General features: G+C 37.2%; 1 protein-coding gene across 1 annotated transcript in view; it reads left to right on the top strand.

Moving 5' to 3' along the window:
• The window catches only part of FCHO2 (FCH and mu domain containing endocytic adaptor 2), a 110,987-nt gene extending 96,044 nt beyond the window's left edge, over nt 1-14,943 (top strand). The window contains exons 22-26 of the mRNA XM_007457114.1: nt 509-641; nt 9,601-9,800; nt 10,525-10,589; nt 14,439-14,603; nt 14,921-14,943. Of these exons, the coding sequence (XP_007457176.1) occupies nt 509-641; nt 9,601-9,800; nt 10,525-10,589; nt 14,439-14,603; nt 14,921-14,943 (586 nt within the window). The remainder of the gene's footprint in view (nt 1-508; nt 642-9,600; nt 9,801-10,524; nt 10,590-14,438; nt 14,604-14,920) is intronic.
• Nucleotides 14,944-20,339: the final 5,396 nt, after the last annotated feature.

Genomic DNA, 20,339 nt, shown 5'->3' with positions numbered 1-20,339 from the left:
ATTTTTTGGCCACACTGTGGGGCAATGTGGAATTGTAGTTCCCTGACTAGGGATCGAACCTGTGCCCCCTGTGGTGGAAGTTCAGAGTCTTAACCACTGGACCACCAGGGAAATCCCCAGGTTTGTGTACTTTTGTTTTGAAGGTGAAATTTCTTTTTAAGAAATTTTTTCTTTCTTCTTCAAAGCAACAGTAATTCAATTTGAAGACAATCAAAATTATTTATTATGATTAAATAGGATTCTGCTGTCTTTGTTTTGTTTGTGCTGGTGGTGGTAGTAGTCATTGTTAAATCCTTTTCTAGTGTACATCTTCTCATCTTTTAGGCAACTTTCTGCTATGTTCCATTCTTTAGCCCCTAAGTTTAGTTTTACCTCATCCCATCTTTTGGTTCATTTCTACTGGTCTTTGCCAGGTCACCAAATTACTACAGAGAGGCAGAGGTTAAAGATAAATAAATAAATATGAAATAATAATAAATAATAATGAAAATATTTCTTACACATACAGTGATCCATCACAATGTGATTCTAACACAAAAGATTTTTGGATGAACATGCAAGCTCTTACTATCTACCTCAAGAAGCTATCAGAGCAAAATCCAGCTGCTTCTTATTATAATGTAGATGTATTAAAGTATCAGGTGAGTGTCATCTTATAAAAATCCTTAATTAAAATATTAACAAACAGAATCTTGCATATTGTTAAATGAATAATATGTCATGGCCAAATGAAGTTCATTCAAGCAATGCAAGGATGTTTCAAAATCAAAAAATCTGTTACTAAGCCTCTGGAAGTTTTGGCCAATTTGATCAAATTCACCATCTATCTATTACCAATTAAAGTACTGAGCAAATATAAATATATGAATGTCCTTCACCTGAAGAGACCAGCATATCAGTCTTAATAATGAAATACCTAAAGCATTGAAAGTCAGGAAAGTCATTATTCCTGTTAGTGTACAAGATTTTTCTGGATGTGTTAGTACAGTTAGACAGGAGAATAAAATAAGTGGTGATAAATATTGGAAAGGAAGATATAAAAATAATATTAATTACAGGTGATATATTTCTGGAAAACTCAAGAGAATCAACTGAAAAACTGATGCAGGAGAATTTAGCAAAGTGGTCATTTAAAAAATTAATACAAAAATTAATGGCTTTCAAAACAGCCAGTTAGGAAAACTAATGGAGAAAGATGTTCACAATAAAAAAACTAATTAGAGCTGGAGAGGTAGTCCAAGATGGTATAGGAAGATCCTGAACTCACCTTCTCCCGTGGATACACCAACATGGTGTACATACAGATACATGTGGAACAATTTCCTCTGAAAGGGACCCGAAAGATAGCTAAACAGCTCCTTCACATCAGCCAATGAGAAAAGGGCCACACTGAGGCGAGTAGGAGAGGCTGAGACACTGTCTCACCATAAGCCTCAACCCCATCATGGCAACCCACCATCTGCATGGAACTCACAAATCTGGAGCTCCTCTCTGAGGAACAAAGAGTTTGTAACCTGCATGGACACCCCAGCTTTTGAGACCTGCACTTGATAGACGAGTCCCTAAAACATCTGGCTTTGAAAACCAGTGGAGCTCGTATCCACAGGAACCAAAGGGCTGTAGAGATCTGAGAAACGGCTTTAAAGGGCTTGCATGCAAACTCAAGCACCCTAGGTCCCAGCATGCAAGCGGCCATTTGAGAAGTGCACAGACTATATGTGAAAGAGATTCATTTGCTGATCTTAAAGCATCGGCTTGAGGGGCCAGGGCGTGTTGAGATACTCTCCAGGGAATGAGGTGCTGGAGGGCACCTCTTTTACTTGCTCCATCTACTTTCCTAAAGCCAAGAGGCACCACTTTATTTGTTTGTTTTACTATAGACTTTTTCTCTTGGTGGGTGCCATCTTTACACTCCAACCAGTGGGCTCTCCCTCTCTCATGCTAAAGCTGGCTTTTTATTCAAGACCTCTTTCCCCCTTCCTCAGTGGGTGTCATCTTTGCACTCTCTTCTCTGACACCAGTATCTCCAAGAGGGGAGTTTTTATAGCTGTCTGGTGCCCCAGTTTTTGCAGCTGCAGCCCAGGGGACAGACACCCTTGATCTCCTGGCTCTGGAGGCCAGGGGAGCTTGCATTTCTGGGTCCCACAGGACTGTAACAATCAGTGAGACAGTTTTTGGCAGGCTACTGCCCCCAGGGCGATGCACAGAAAGCAGACTGAAAAACAACCATACTGTTTCTGTGAAAGAGACCCATTTGCTTGGCCTGGAGCAGCAGCCTAAGGGGCAGGCTTCAGGTCTGACACACATCTAGGGGTCTACAGATACGCTCTTAGGGAACATAGCCTGGGGGAATGCAGTCAATTACTCTCCCTCTGCCTTGCTACAGCTCACCAGTATCTCCCAGAAAGGAACTTATACACTCGTCTAGAGCCCTGATTTTTATGACTGTCACCCAGGGGACACCTCCAGATCACCTGATCTGGTGGCCAGCAGGGCTAACATTTGTATTCAATCTCACAGAACTATATGTATTTGCATACTTTAAAAGCTGCTGCCTGAGGGTCTAGCTTCCTAGTCAGTCTGAATCTATGTGCTGGCAGATTTCCTGCTTTGAAACACTGACAGGTCTTGGCACACCCTTGACAATTAGGAGCTATTAGATATAAAATAGGCTGCTTGGACAATCACAGAGGTTTGAGAGGCAACCAAGAGCTAAGGCGAGGTTGAACAATAAGGTTCATCTGCTACACGAGGTTACTCTTTCAAGACTGGAAGGGGTGGCTATTTCATCTAATACAAAGAAGCGCAGAAAATCAAGTAAAATGAGGAAACAGGAATATATTCTAAAAGAAAGAAGATAAAACCTTAGAAAAACAGCTTAATGAAACAGAGATAAGTAATTTACCTTATAAAGAGTTCTAAGTAATGGTCATAAAATGCTCACCTCACTTGGGAGAAGAATGGATAAACACAGTGAGAACTTCAACAAAGAAATAGAAAACATAAGAAAGTAACAAATAGAAATCACTGGGCTGAAGAATACAATAACTGATCTGAAATATATACTGGAGGGGTTCAACAGTAGACTAGATGAAGCAAAGAAAGGATCAAAGACAGGGCAGTGGAACTCACCTAATCAAAACAGCAAAAAGAAAAAAGAATTTTAAAAAGCGGAGATAGCTTACAGGACTTATGGGACAACATCAAGCAAATTAACGTACACATTATAATGGTCCCAGAAGGAGAAAAGAGATAAAGGGACTGAAAACTTACTTGAAGAAATAATGGCTGAGAACTTCCCTAACCTGGGGAAGGAAGCAGACATTCAGATCCAGGAAGCCCAGAGAGACCCACACCAAGACACATTGTAATTAAAATGTCAAAAGTTTAGGGTTTCCCTGGTGGCGCAGTGGTTGAGAATCTGCCTGCTAATGCAGGGGACACGGGTTAGAGCCCTGCTCTGGGAAGATCCCACATGCCACAGAGCAACTAGGCCCGTGAGCCACAACTACTGAGCCTGTGCGTCTGGAGCCTGTGCTCCTCAACAAGAGAGGCCACAACAGTGAGTGAGAGGCCCGTGCACCGCAATGAAGAGTGGCCCCCGCTTGCCACAACTAGAGAAAGCCCTTGCACAGAAATGAAGACCCAACACAGTCAAAAATTAAAAAAAAAAAAAAAAAAATTAAAAGAAGGCTCAACATTAAAACAAAAAAAATGTCAAAAGTTTAAAAAAAGAATCTTAAAAGCAGCAAGAGAAAAACCAAGGGAGCTCTCATAAGACCATTAGCAGACTTTTCAGCAGAAACTTTGCAAGCCAGAAGGGATATATCAAAATAAACTTTTAACCAAGGATATTCTACCTGGCAGAGTTATTGCTCAGAATTGAAAGAAAGATAAGGAGTTTCCCAGGCAAGCAAAACCTAAAGGAGTTCATCACCAATAAACCAGCCTTACAAGAAATGTTAAAGGGACTTCTTTGCTGAAAAGGGTGCCAATTAGTAACAAAAGTATGAAAGTATAAATCTCACTGGTAAAGGTAATTATATAGTAGAGGTAGTAGATTAATCACATAGAGTGAAAATAGTGAAAGGAAAAAGACAAAAATAGTAAAAATAACTCCAATAATTAGTGAAGGGATACACAAGATAAAAAGACGTAAAATGTGACATCAAAAACAGAAAATAGAGGGGGAGTAAAAATGCAGACCTTTAGAATGCATTCAAACTTAAGTTGTTTGCAGCTTAAAATGGACTGTTATATAGGTTGTTATATGTAAGCCTCATGGTAACAACCAAGCAAAAACTATAGCAGATACACAAAAGATAATGAGAAAGAAATTAACCATTCCACTAAAGTCATCAAACCACAAAGAAAGAGAGTAAGAGAACAGAACAGCCAGAAAATAATTAACAATATGCAGTGAATACATACCTGTCAGTAATTATTTTAATTGTAAATGGACTAAATTCTCCAATCAAAAAACACAGAGTGGCTGAATGGATTAAAAAAAATAAGACCTATTTATATGCTGCCTATAAGATTCTCCCTTCAGATGTAAGGACACACACAGAATGAAAGTTGAAGGGATGGAAAAAGATGTTCCATGCAAACAGAACCAAATGAAAGCTTGGGTAGCTATACCTATATCAGAAAAACATAGACTAAAACAGAGACTGTAATAAGAGACAGAGAAGGGCATTACATATTGATAAAGGTGTCAATCCAACAAGAAGATGTTTAACATTTATTAATTATGCACCCCCCCAAAAAATAATAATAATTATGCACCCAACATAGGAGCACCTAAATATATAGAGCAAATATTAAGAGACCTAAAGGGAGAAATAGACAGCAATACAGTAATAGTAGGGGATCTTAATACCCACTTTTATTAATAGATAAGTTATCCCAACAGAAATCAGTAAGGAAACATCAGCCTTATATGACATGTTAGACCAGATGGACTTAACAGATATACAGAAAACATTCCATCCAAAAGCAGCAGAGTGCACATTCTTCTCAACTGCATATGGAACATTCTCCAGGATCATATATTAGGTTAAAAAACAAGTCATAATAATTTTTTTTTTTTTTTGGCGGTACATGGTCCTCTCACTGCCGTGGCCTCTCCCGTTGCAGAGCACAGGCTCCGGACAGGCAGCCTCAGTGGCCATGGCTCACAGGCCCAGCCACTCTGCGGCATGTGGGATCTTCCCGGACCGGGGCACGAACCCGTGTCCCCTGCATCAGTAGGCGGACTCTCAACCACTGCGCCACCAGGGAAGCCCAGTCATAATAAATTTAACATTGGAGTCATATCAAGCATCTCTTTTAGGACCACAGTGGTATGAAGCTAGAAACCAGTTACAAGAAGAAGACTGGAAAAATCACAAATATGGATAGATTAAACAGTATGCTACTGAGTAACCAACGGGTCAATGAAGAAATCAAAAAATACTTTGAAAGAAATGAAAATGGAAATACAACATACCAAAAATTCATGGGATGCAGCAGAAGCATTTCTAAGAGGGAAGTTCATAGTGATACATGCCTACCTCAAGAAACAAGAATAATCTCAAACAACTCAACTTTACACCTCAAGTAACTAGAAAAAGAAGAGCAAACGGAGCCCAAAGTTAGCTGAAGGAAGGTAATAACAAAGATCAGAGCAGAAATAATTAGAGACTAAAAAGATCAATGAAACTAAGAGCTGGTTCTTTGAAAAGGTAAACAAAATTGACAAACCTTTATCTAGACTCACCAAGAAAAAAGGAGGGCTCAAAATCAGAAATGAAGGAGGAGCTGTTATAACTAATACCACTGAAATACAGAGATTCGTAAGATACTACTATGAACAATTATATGCCAACAAATTGCCAACAACCTACAAGAAATGGATACATTTCTAGGAACATACAGCCGGCTTTCCAATACTGAATCATGAAGAAGTAGAAAATATGAATAGATTACTAGTAAGGAGATATGAATCCATAATCAGAAACCTTCCAACAAACAAAAGTCCGGGATCAAACGGTTTCACTACCAAAGACTACCAGACATTAAAAGAATTATAGCAATTCTTCTCAAACTCTTCCCAAAAATTAGAAAAGGAGGGAACACTTCCAAACTCATTTTATGATACCAGCATTACCCTGATAAACCAGACAAGGACACTACAAGAAAAAATTATGGGCTGATATCCCTGATGAACATAGATGCAAAATTCCTCAACAAAATATTAGCGAACAAACTGCAACAATACATTAAAAGGGTCATACACCATGATCAAGTGGGATTTATTCCAGGGATGCAAGGATGGTTTGACATCCAGAAATCAAGCAACATGATACACCACATTAACAAATGAAGATGAAAATCGTATGATCTCAGTGGATTACAGAAAAAGCATTTGACAAAATTTAAACATCCATTTATGATAAAAACTCCCAACACAGTGGGTATAGAGGGAACATACCTCAACATAATAAATGCCATATATGACAAGCCTATAGCTTAATATGCTCAGTGGTGAAAATCTGAAAGATTTTCTTCTAAGATCAGGAACAAGACAAGGATGCCTACTCTCACCACTTTTATTCAACATAGTATTAAAGTTCTAGCCAGATAAATTAGGCAAGAAAAAGAAAAGTCATCCAAATCAGAAAGGAAGAAGTAAAATTGTCACTCTTTGCAGATGACATATTATATGTAGAAAACCTTTAGACTCCATAAGAAAAAAAACTTAGAATACTGAATAATAAATGAATAAACTGAATAATAAATGAATTCAGTAATGTTGCAAAATACAAAATATATAAAAATCTGTTGTGTTTCTATACACTAATAATGAACTAGCAGAGGAAATTAAGAAAATAATCCCATTTACAATTGCATCAAAAAGAATAAAATACTTAGGAATAAACTCAGCCACAGAGGTGAAAGACCTGTACACTGAAAACTATAAGACAGTGATGAAATAAAGACAAAACTAAATGAAAAGATACTCCATGCTCATTGATAGAATTAAAATTGTTAAGATATCCATACTACCCAAAGCAATCACAGGTTTAATGCAATAACTGTTAAAATACCACTGGCAATTTTTCACAGAAATAGAATAAACTATCCTGCTCTATTAGGAGAGGTGTGACCACTTGTTGATAGGAGTACGAATTAATAGAACCTCTTAGGAGGTAACTCTGTTAGATCACTGAGTATGTGTAACCTTTAACTCAACAATTCCAGTTCCAGAAATCTGTTCTTTGGAAATCACACAAATTAGAGGGCAGAGGTGGTGGGGGGAAGGTAGAAAGGGTATTCACTGCAGCATTGCTTGGAAACCACCTAAGTACACATCCACAGAGGAAGAGATTGATTAAATTAATTATTGTGGCCATTTAAAAGAATGAGACAGATCTATGTTTGCATCCCTAGAAAGTTTGGAAGTATATGTACCATGATGTTAACAGTGGGGAGTAAGATTAACACCACACACAAAAATAAACTCAAAATGGATTCGAGACCTAAATGTAAGACTGGACACTATCAAACTCTTAGAGGAAAACATAGGAGGAACACTCTTTGACATAAATCACAGCAAGATCTTTTTTGATCCACCTCCTAGAGTAATGGAAATAAAAGCAAAAATAAACAAATGGGACCTAATGAAACTTCAAAGCTTTTGCGCAGCAAAGGAAACCATAAAGAAGACGAAAAGACAGCCCTCAAAATGGGAGAAAATATTTGCAAACGAATCAACGGACAAAGGATTAATCTCCAAAATCTATAAACAGCTCATGCAGCTCAATATTAAAAAAACAAACAACCCAATCCAAAAATGGGCAGAAGACCTAAATAGACATTTCTCCAAAGAAGACATACAGATGGCCAAGAAGCACATGAAAAGCTGCTCAACATCACTAATTATTAGAGAAATGCAAATCAGAACTACAATGAGGTATCACCTCACACCAGTTAGAATGGGCGTCATCAGAAAATCTACAAACAACCAATGCTGGAGAGGGTGTGGAGAAAAGGGAACCCTCTTGCACTGTTGGTGGGAATGTAAATTGATACAGCCACTATGGAGAACAGTATGGAGGTTCCTTAAAAAACTAAAAATAGAATTACCATATGACCCAGCAATCCCACTACTGGGCATATACCCAGAGAAAACCGTAATTCAAAGAGACTCATGCACCCCAATGGTCACTGCAGCACTATTTACAATAGCCAGGTCATGGAAGCAACCTAAATGCCCATCAACAGACAAATGGATAAAGAAGATGTGGTACACGTATACAATGGAATATTACTCAGCCATAAAAAGGAACGAAATTGAGTCATTTGTTGAGACGTGTGTGGATGGATCTAGAGACTGTCATACAGAGTGAAGTAAGTCAGAAAGAGAAAAATACTGTATATTAACGCACATATGTGGAACCTAGAAAAATGGTACAGATGAACCAGTTTGCAGGGCAGAAATTGTGACACAGATGTAGAGAACAAACGTATGGACACCAAGGGGGGGAAGTGGTGGTGGCGGGTGGTGGTGGGATGAATTGGGAGATCATGATTGACATGTATACACTGATGTGCATAAAATGGATGACTAATAAGAACCTGCTGTATAAAAATAAAATTTAAAACTTAAAAAAAAAAACAGTGGGGAGTAAGAATGCCAAGAGAAAAATTTCCTATTTCATATATTTATGTCTTATTTGAATTTTTAATAGGGTAATTGTATTAAAATGGCTTATGTTTCTAGTAAATAAATACTTTAAAGAATAAAAAAGTGCTGCCACTTAACGTTGGCTTAAAGTTTATTCCAAGTATTTATCATTCATTCAGCAAATATTTATTATTCAGTGCTTGCTAATTGCTGTGAGTAGCATAGGGAAATAGACAGTAAACATAGTAAGTAAATAATGTATGTTGTGCTATGGAGAAAGGAAAGTCTGTAGAGTAAGGTAAGGAAGAGTGAAAATACAGTTTTCAATGTAATAGATCTCATTGAAAAGGAGTAGGTCATTTGAGCAAGGAACTGAAGAATTGGAAGGAATTGCACCATTTACTGTGGTTCATGTGATTAAAATTCAGTGTTTCAAGTTGGAAGTATTCTAACTCCAGGCTTGCAGAACTGCGTGGCGATCCAGTTTTTCTGTTTTAAATCTGAATTCTTATAAAGAATCTTAGAATTCTATGTTGAATGTTGAGAGGTTCTCAAACATTACATGCATAAATAAGAATCCCATAACACGCTGATTTCTGTGCCCTGTACCTAAGCAGTTGAATCAGATCTTCTGCATTTGGAAGGCAGCTAATACTAACCCCTGTACCACCAGTGCCTCCAGATTTTCTGCATTTGGAGCCAGTGGAATGTGCATTTTAAACAAGCACCACAGAAATTTTGATGTAAATGGTCTCAGGTCCACACTTACACCTTTGAGATGAGCCTGCTTCACTCCACCTAGCAAAAGACAGCTCCCTCATTATTACTTTTGAATGTGTGAGCTCTTGTGTTCAAGTATACGTCATTAACATGACTTGTTTACTTTTTTAGGTCAAAGGCAATTGTTTGTTTTTTTTCTCTCTTTAAAGGTATCATCAAACGGTATTCAGTCCACTCCTCTAAATCTGGCAACATATTGGAAATGTAGTGCTGGCACCACAGATCTTAGAGTGGATTATAAGTACAACCCAGAAGCTATGGTGGCACCAAGTGTGCTTTCCAACGTACAGGTGGTGGTACCAGTGGATGGAGGAGTCACAAACATGCAGTCCCTTCCCCCTGCAATATGGTAAATTAAGTAGATTTCTGAATTCCTTCTAAGTTTCTGTTGCAATCCCTGAGTCTTAGAACCTAAGTTCTGAAAGTTGTCTTACAAGTTAGTGTATTTTCCCAGAGAAACCATGCTATAAAAGGTACTGTACATTTTACTAGTCACGCTACGGTAGCCGCAACCCAAAATAAACTAGTCTTCTTGTCCCCACCCAGACTCGAATGATTCAATACAACTTTACCCTTAGGCAAAGCGTGTAATTTCTCTAAACTTTCTTTTTTTTCATTTTAAAAATAAAGATAATTATTATTTTATAGGATTAAATATAGCATATCTATAGGAATACCTATCTGGTTAGTCTTCAGTATTAGTTTTTACATCTCTTAACTACCTCTCTTGTTCCCTCCATTAATATTAGTATAGACTCTAACCACTCTTCGTTTATATTTGCTTCACCGTTTAGTAATAAAACTGTGTTTTCCTTGAGCAATGAAGGTACTGGGTCAACCTATGCATTGTTTTCCTTTCTCTGATCAGTAGAAATGAAAAGAATTTACATAATTTGGTAAATATCCATTTATAAAGATATTATATTACTCAAACACATTTTCACCAGGTGATACTGTTCAAAGTAAATCTAGCACCATAGTTCTAGTGAAATATTTTAAATTATTTCTTGAGTGTTCACTTATGTACAAGGTACTATACTAGACACATTACCTGAAAACATTTGTTCTTACAGGAATGCAGAACAGATGAAAGCCTTTTGGAAACTCTCTGGTATTTCAGAAAAATCAGAAAATAGAGGTAAGTGTGTGCATGTTTTTTTTGTTGTTTATAATGTGATGTCACATGGATTTTTTAGGCATGTTTATGGAAAATTTTCTCCTGGAATTTCATGCCTTCAGTTCTAAAACTGACCACTAGGTGGAAGTTAATACCTTATAATAAGAGTGGACCAGTTGAGATTCAGAACACATTTTTTTTCTTCTAGATTGAATATGCTTTCTCTGAGAAAAATGTTTTGCTATAGCTTTATAAATATTATATAAATGCTTATGTTCACATGCTACCATTAAGAGAAGATACCTAATAAAGTAAATTTATAGAAGTCTAGGGAACCTGATAATTGAAACTGAAAACTAATTGATACTAATTAACACACTCTTTAGCTCATTCTTGGGGTCCTCCTGGCCTCCCAGAAATCATGCAGAAGCTTCCCGGCCTTAAAAAGCCCCTCTGTCTTTTCTCTCTCAGGACAACCTTACCTTGGTCATTTCCCCTTATTAAAACTAACCATCAACAGCCTTTAATTCTGCGATCACTATTTTAAGGAGAAGCAAGTTAATCGCCTCCTCCCACCACGTCTGTCTGCATCTGTGTTCCCAATGCAAATAAAAAGTCTCTGCGAGTTAGTTGATCACTCCTCGTATATCCCCTAACTCAATTTAGAATGCAATTCCCAGGACAGTCAAGACTTTAACTTTTTTAAAAAATTTACTTATCTTTGGCTGTGTTAGGTCTTTGTTGCTGCGCACGGGCTTTCTCTAGTTGCGCGAGTGGGGGATACTCTTCGTTGTGGTGCGCGGGCTTCTCATTGCAGTGGCTTCTCTTGTTGTGGAGCACGGGCTCTAGGCACGCAGGCTTCAGTAGTTGCAGCACGTGGGCTTAGTAGTTGTGGCTTTTGGGCTCTAGAGTGCAGGCTCAGTAGTTGTGGCGCACGGGCTTAGTTGCTCCACAGCATGTGGGATCTCCCCAGACCAGGGCTTGTCCCCTGCATTGGCCAGCAGATTCTTAACCAGTGTGCCACCAGGGAAGCCCAAGTCTTTAACATTTTATTTGTAGTTTCTCTTAATCAAAGGAGAGTTCTCCTGCCCTGCCCTCTTTTGAATGCCTAATTAATCTCCAGTTACTTTTCCTATTAAGTAGGGTTTTTTGGCGTTTCAAGTTTTGCTCAGCTTTTTCCTTTTAAACATTTTAAGCATAATGTGATCAAAATGTAAAACAGGGGCTTCCCTGGTGGCGCAGTGGTTGAGAGTCCGCCTGCCGATGCAGGGAGCACGGGATCGTGCCCCGGTCTGGGAGGATCCCACATGCTGTGGAGCGGCTGGGCCCGTGAGCCATGGCCGCTGGGCCTGCGCTTCCGGAGCCTGTGCTCAGCAACGGGAGAGGCCGTGACAGTGAGAGGCCCGCATACCGCAAAAAAAAAAAATGTAAAACATACCATCAGTAGTTTTTCTCATAGGTATTTCTGCATAAAAGTCCAGGAACATACCTCGTATTGTCTGCTCATTCAGACCTGCTGTGCTGAACCAGACTTTTACTACTAGAGAACAACACATTGTATGAAATAACCTAGCTAATCTCTAGTTCCTTTGTTCCTATTTGGTACTTAAAGGTTGCCTATTTTCAAGTGGTAAACTGTACTGATTTTTACTCTGTTTGGCTATGGGAGACAAAACTGAAATTCCTAGTTGAAACTGGAAGTAAACCAGAAATGCTACTTGAATTGAGGGTTTACAACCAGTTAGCAAGGAAGAAAGGGTATATTTTCCCCATATTTAATGAAACAGTATTATTGTAAATATTTACCAAGAAGGGAGTTTGTTCTCTTAAAAATAAGACACAAATTTTCTAGCCAGATATATTAATAGTTTCCCTCTGCTGTTCAGGTATCAGAGTGTCTGTGTGAGGAAATGGAAACATCTTATAAATGTGGTTCTGATTTGGTTAGTCAGCCTTTAAAAAAAAAAATCTCCAAATTAGAATACTGTAAAACAGAAATCTATTTCTATTTTGCCTTTATGCCCAGAAGAGGGACAGGAAATAATTCTGAAGTTTAAGGATTGCCAAGGTGGCTGCTCTTGGCCTGCGGTGGAACTTTCACAGAATTGAATTTTGCATATCAAGAACTGTAAAAGTTTAAGGAGGGCTTGAGCAAGCGTTAAGAATTATACAGCAATTCATCTTCCCAATTGATCTGTGCCACCAGGTACAATAGTATAGGATGGGTCATTGTTATATTTTCTTACAGATTTCTCTCCGTAGTGTTCAGCTTCTATGCGGGGAATCACAGAATGTCACTCCTACTATCCAGCAGTTCTCCTTTCCCCAGCCAGAAACCCGGGAATCCTCCTAGGCTCCTCCTCCTTTTCACCCCTTGATTTCAACTCTTAAATATCTTTCAAATTCATTCTTTCTTTCCTTTCCCTTAGCCTAGTTCAGATCCCCTTTTCCTGTCACCTAGAGTCCGAGACTATTATATTGACCTTCAGGTGGTTTCCCTACGTTGCATCTTGTACCTTTCTGCCCTTCTAGGAGACTTACCTGAAATGTTTGTCTTCCTTATCTTAGGTGGTTCCTTATGGTTATTTCTTCCGGTGGTTTGTAAAGATATTTAGAGCTCGTTCCTTGCTGCCAGTCGTCTCCTCTTCTGCCACTCTCTTCCACCTGTACCCTCTTCTCCAGCTCTTCTGGTGCAGACGTAGCTCCCTTAAATGTGTCATGCTCTGTCAGGTCTCCCATCTCTGTACCTGTAGTCACCTTTGCCTGAGATACAGGCCTGTCATCCCCACACCATTTCATGTGCCCATAGCTTTAAAATTTTTTTCTTAACAGCATTTATAATATTCATAATTATTTACTATTTCTGCCACACTGTTAGACTGAGTTATGTTGAATAAATGGTTATATTGAAAAGAAAGCCCCTCAGACATAATTGGCATGATGTTAGACCAGTTAAATTTTAAAACGAAGGGTGTTAGCATATGGTATTTGTTTTTCTCTTTCTGACTTACTTCACTCTGTATGACAGACTCTAGGTCCATCCACCTCACTACAAATAACTCAATTTCGTTTCTTTTTACGACTGAGTAATATTCCATTGTATATATGTGCCACATCTTCTTTATCCATTTATACACTACCAAACGTAAAATAGCTAGCTAGTGGGAAGCAGCCGCAGAGCACAGGGAGATCAGCTCGGTGCTTTGTGTCCACTTAGAGGGATGGGATAGGGAGGGTGGGAGGGAGACACAAGAGGGAGGAGATATGGGGATATATGTATATGTATCACTGATTCACTTTGTCATAAAGCAGAAACTAACACACCATTGTAAAGCAATTATACTCCAATAAAGATGTTAAAATATATATATTATATATATATATATATATATATATATATATATAGGCGGGGGGAAGAAAAGAAGGGTGAATACAAAATAGTAATGTTGATACAGCTCTTCCCAATCTTAGCTGTCTTAGCTTCTTTACCTCTCCCGCCCGTGATATGGTACTCAGCAGTCCTTTCCTTTTGACTTTATTCCCACTTATCCCTTCTAGGGCTTCCTTCTGAGCTGCCCTCAGACTTGTCTTTTGACTCATTTCAACATTCATATAGCATAGGAATCTCAATAGTAAATGCCTCTGAAGATTATTATTAATTAAGTCAAAGAGAAGCATGGATGAAGATTACTTAACGAAAATTCAGATTCACTGGATAAAGTCTGATTCGGAAACAGGACATTGATTTGCTTGCTGTACACATTTCACGAATTTGGCATAGCACAGACACAGTTCAGCTTACTTGCTCATTTGCCTTTTTTGGTGTGAAATATATTATCCTGTATAAGTTCTTTGTTCTTTTCCTTGTAGGTTCTGGGTCCCTCAGAGCAAAATTTGATCTTTCAGAAGGACCCAGTAAACCCACAACACTTGCAGTGCAATTCCTCAGCGAGGGAAGTACCCTCTCAGGAGTAGATATTGAACTTGTAGGCACTGGCTATAGGCTTTCCTTAGTAAAGAAGCGGTTTGCCACTGGTAAGTTGGGAGATTTCAAGCTTTATAATGTACATGGGACACATTTGTATTCTAACATTTACTAAACGACTGTCAAGTAGTTTATAGTCTAAAGGCATGGAAATTTTTTCTTTGACCTTTGGTACAAGGTGCCAGATAGAGACACACCTGGGAGAGAGAGTACTCATGGTCAGTATAGCTGAACACCTGTGATCTGATTCTAATGTATTGTAAACAGCAGATGGGAACTGGGGTTTGTATCTGTAACCACAGTGAAAATATTCTCCTTCGAGTTCATTTGAAATTATAATTGCAAAGGTCTGCTTGGTGTTTTTCAGGACGATACTTGGCAGATTGTTGATGGACCTGGGAAAGTGGTTGGCTCAAGGGAGTAGTACAAACCTGCCATTCTGCATTATCTGTTCTTTCCAAACACTATTCTAACTTGTATTATGTCTTTAAGAGCTGACTACAAACATTAAATTGCACTTTTGAAGTGAGTCATCGAAAGAAATAGCACTGAAATGATTTTCAACGCTGTAAATGATAAACTGCAATATTCAGGAAACACATTTATTCAGATCGTCAGTAAAATGAAGTTTTTATAGGCTGAAATTTTAAATTATCTTTAGTGTCTGTGGTTATAGTGTAATATCAGGCCTGAAATTTCAGGAGAGCAAGCACAAAATAATTTAGCTTTCCGTAAGTTTTTAGAGTCAGAGATAATTTTGAAATTTCATAAGTTTTGATATTGAATGGATACAGACAGAACGTGAATTCTAAGTTTGGGATAATGTTCATTTATAACACTCAATCAAATTGAGTTTTGTGCCATAAAGTAATCAGACCAGAGTCCAAGGTGTTTGCAAAATCTATAATTTGATTCTCATATAAACATATTAATAAAGTGTAAATGGTGTTTTATGATTTTTTTTAATCCTCAAGTGCAATGTGTTTTAAAATAAGCTTGCAAAAGACAGCAGAGAAATTTACTTCTGCAGTTAACTTTATAGAAGTGGTGATTGTTTTGATGAATTAATGCTGTAGATTTATTTTTATATGGATTGCATAATGTGTGCCTTGTAAAACAATAACAAAACCCAGAAATGTGCCTCTCTAGTTTGTGTTCCTTAATGTGCCTCACTTTTTTCCTAACAGTCTGGATCTTCTATTCAGAATCTTAGAGTAGTCAAGGATTTTTACAAGACAATTGCAATTTTCAGAAATACCTTTGGCCGCAATTGGGAAGGGAGTTCAGAATAACTAAAGGACAATTTATACTTAAGAACCCTTAGTGATACACTGTAGCCACTAGAGAAATAACTAATGGCATATGTTTACAGGGGGAAAAAATCACCTTCAGATATTCCACCTTAACCTCATCAGAAAGTTCTGCAAAACTGTAATGATAAATTGGTAACTGGTATTTTAACTCTCCATTTAACATTTCCCTTCACTCTATTATTGGAAATCTGTACATTTATTTCCTGAATGTGTTGTGAGCATGAATTTTATAGTAGTTTGTGAGGAACACTTTAGAAAAGATTAGTTTTGGCATTTTCAACAATTGGAAAAACTACCATTTTGTATGTTCTTGTTCTTACTTAATTGCCACCTGCTAAAAATAGGAAAATTATTTGAAATGATGGATTGGGTTAAGCATTTCTTAATATTACTAATATTAAATAGTAAAAATCCTACCTTTATAGCAAATCCTGATTAATTGAAGGAATTAAATATTTCGGACACAGTTTCATAATTTACAAATGGGAAATTTATTTGTAAGTACCAGTGTCCTGCATTTTGCATAGAAGCAATAAAATGTGTTATATATGATAGTTTATATAAAACCACTAATTGTTCTGTTAAGCTTTACAGAAAATAAAACCCCTCCTACTAGACATTTATGTAACATCTTGCTATATTAAATACAGCAGAAAATCTACTCATTAGTAATATATATAACACAATAATGTGCTTTTTTAATATATCCATGTTAGCCCAATTCTAAATTTAGATTTGACTAAAGCAGTACATAAGAGAATTTGCTAAAATTTTCATCTTTACTAAATAGTGGACAAAATTAGAATTTCTAACTTACATTGTACTCTTTTAAATGCCAATTACAGTCCCTTACTGGAATCTTAACTGTAACTGCTTTGCAGTCAAACTGCTTTTATTGGGCAGTTAATATTTTATTGTTGGAATTCAGACACCATTATACTCACCATGTTTGTTTTTAATCAAGTATTACCTTACAATGTACAAACTAGTGAAATGGTTAAACTTCTGCACTTTCCTAATTACCACTGTCTTCATACCAAGTGCTGATACATAAATTTGTATTGGGTGCAGGTTACAATTTTGAAGCCATATGAGTTTATATTGATTTTTTCATTTAAAAATCCACTAATGGTGTAAAAAAGACCAATAGATTTTCAATCGGAAATGTATTTAGCAAGCTGGTTCTTGCTTATGTATAGTGATAAACTTTGTAGCTGCCTCTTTAACCAAGAACTTGTAAACACAGAACTCTAACAAATGTGAGTTTTTAAGAATTGTTATTTACTACTTTGAGTTGTAATTAGAACAAGGCAAATCTTACAAAATTTTGTAAATATTTTTGATTTTTTCATAAAAATGTAAATTTTACATAAAAGTTGTGCCCTTAATAAACATGTAATATATAATTTATCAGGTGGTTTGTGTGTTTTTGTACTCTTGTTTATAGTAATAATAGCTATATCATAGACTTCAGGACAAGGCAAGCTAGGTAAGCAAAGATAATTGGTGTTGAACTTTGTTATCACCATTTAGACAGACATATAGATTGGTCTCTTATTTAGTTTTAACTGATCATATAGGAAAACTTCATTTGGACTATAACCCAAAAGTATATAAATTGTTTAATAAGGATTATTTTTATTTGTTTCTAAATTTACTTAAATTGATGTTAAGCTTTAGCAGAGACTTTCCTCCTGACAAGTTGCTTAGGAACACAGCGTTACACAGTTTTAAAACCGTACTCTTTCAAGGAGGTAATCGGGAACATCAAGCCTCTCAAAAACCAGCGGATTTAGAAAGGAGCAAAAAAAAAAGGAATTGGAAAAAAGATTTCATCCTAAATATTGAAAATTTTGCTAAATCTGTGTCATGAAAAGGAGCAGTTTAGTTCATCTAGGTCAGGTTGGGGAACCTGTGTACCGAACAGGTAGCACTCTTACCATTCATACCATAGGCTCATCTTTTTTCTTTTATTCTCTTTTTCCACTTGCACTGCTCCCACCTGTTCAGAGTGAATGATGCTAGCTGCTGTGATACATAAGATCCCGGGAACTTAACACTGTAAACTAGTATGTTGCCTCACGTCACGGTTCTAAGGAAGTTGGAGAAGGAGCTCTGCTCCATACAGTAATTCAAGGACACAGGCTCCCTCCATTTTTGTGACTCCACTCAAAATCCTCTCCATTTGGCCGTTGGTTGGGGAAGGAAGGAAACTGGGAGTTTATGGGCCAGGCGCAGAGCTGGCGTCATGACCTTTGTTCACATTCCTCTAGCCAGAACTTGATCTGTGCTTCCAACTAACTAACTCCAAAGAAAGATGGGAAATACATAGTGTGGTTGTGTGCCTAGGAGGAAAAGAAAGCATATTTTGACAAACACAGTAATCCTCTGGCGCGCATCCTGCCCTTTCTCCATTTGGTCATCTTTCGTTATTCCTTCTCCTAAATGTGCGTTTAATGGTGTCTGTGGCTTTCGGTACTAAAGGTTCATTCCATCATCTCTTGCTATATGTACCTATTTTACCCCTATTTTAAAATATATCTGATTATTTCCATATTTCCTCTAATCATATATGATATTTATGGTTACTTATGATAACTCAGAAACCACTGCTTATCTTTAGCATGCAGTGTTTCATCTGTCAGTAATTTTTTAACTGCAGGTAACAGAAAACAAAACTAAGAATGGTTTAAACAGATAAAGACAAGTTTTTTCCCCGCATCACGAAGTCTGCAAGTTTATCTGTTGCTGGTATTGGACAGAACAAGTGATTCTTTGGGCTTTTTCCTTATGGTTGCAATATGGCTGCCACAGCTTCCAACTACATATTTACATCCAAAGCTGGGAGGGGGGCAGTTCCAGGTATATCTGTCCTTTTTGTCAGGAGATTTAAAGCTTTTCCAGCACATTTCTGCTTGCTTCCTATTGGCCAGAATTGTGTAAGAGGCAGAGAAAGCAAGTAGCCTTTATTTTTAAGTGAGTAAAGGAGAGGGGGCTGGGAATGGCTGAAGGTGAATTGGCCAGCAGGTCAGCCACCAGATTTCTGACTAGTTCAGGCGTATTTCCTTATAGCATATTTCCAATTAAATCACTGCACTTAGCCCAATCCATTTATTTGACAATTTTAACCCAGCAATGAGCAGGGTGAACTTGAGAAAGTATTCTAAATCTTCTCTATCTTTAGAAGAGTGAATCAGTGTAACTTTCCTAGAGAGCAATTTGAATTCAAAATCTTTAAAAACCTTATTTATCATTTAAACTAGTAATTCATCACTGTTGGGAATTTGTCGTAAGAAAATAATGAGACAAGAAAGCAAAGATGTGTTTATTATATGAAAAAATTGGAAGGATTAAATGAGTTGATAGCTCCCATATAGTGATATACTATGTAGGTATTTAAAATAATCATGAATAAACAACAAGGTCCTACTGTACAGCACAGGGAATACCTGTAATAAACCATAATGGAAAAGAATATGAAAAAGTATGTGTATATGTATAACTGAATCACTTTGCTGCACACGAGAAACCAACAACACTGTAAGTCAACTTCAATTAATTAAAATAATCATGAAGGTTTATAGTCATTGATACCGAATATTGTCATGACATTGTTAGATGGTAAAAGGTAATTCTTTTCTGTTTTAAAGTGCATACACCTAACGCAAAAACCTTTGTAAAAAATATGCACCAAGTTGTAATTCCTGGGTGATGGGATTTTTACTTTCCACAGGATGTTTAATGTCCAAATTTCACTTTATTTTTTATAACAGGTAGGTATTACATTTACAAAACCTTTATATTTTGAAAAACAGTTTTAGAAATAGAATGCAAGATGAACTTTATGTTGACGTAAATAATGTACAAGGATCCCTTTACATGAGGGTCTTCCCATTTTGATCACCGCCTTAGCCTTCCACTTGGTTCTACCAATATAACTACTTTGTTCTGTATTGCTTATTAACGTAAGGAAGTAGATTTCTGCTCTACTTTTTTCCTTTTTCTTTTGGTCTCAAAGCTCAATGCCCTGATTTCTTTCGCCTAAATGAATACAGTATCAATTCTTTTTTCTGCCCAAATTAATCTCTTTTAAAAAGTGTGATCCAGAAAAGGGATAGAGGAAATGTATAAGTATGATGTGGTTAAGGCCGTCTTCAGGGTAGCTTTTGGCAAAATTAAGAGCCTTTTAAATTTCAGAAACTTGGATGTTATCGCCTCAATATCATCCCAATAAATAAGGTGGCATATAAGCTCTAGTATTTTCTATCCTAATTCTAGCAATTATCTCAGTAGTTCGTATATCAAAGCATAGTATTCTGACCCCTCAGCCCATGCTTATTCTGACTACTAGTAGCAGACCTACTAACATTAGCATGAGTTGGAGGACAACCATTTAAACACCCATTTATCATTGGTCAACTAGCATCAATCTTTTATTATTCTTTACTTACGCTACTCACAACCTTAACTGGA

Source organism: Lipotes vexillifer, unplaced genomic scaffold (genome assembly GCF_000442215.2).
Source record: "Lipotes vexillifer unplaced genomic scaffold, Lipotes_vexillifer_v1.1 scaffold241, whole genome shotgun sequence".
NCBI classification, from domain to species: domain Eukaryota; kingdom Metazoa; phylum Chordata; class Mammalia; order Artiodactyla; family Lipotidae; genus Lipotes; species Lipotes vexillifer.
The sequence above is the reverse complement of the archived record's forward strand: the minus strand, read 5'-3'. Positions and strand labels throughout refer to the sequence as shown.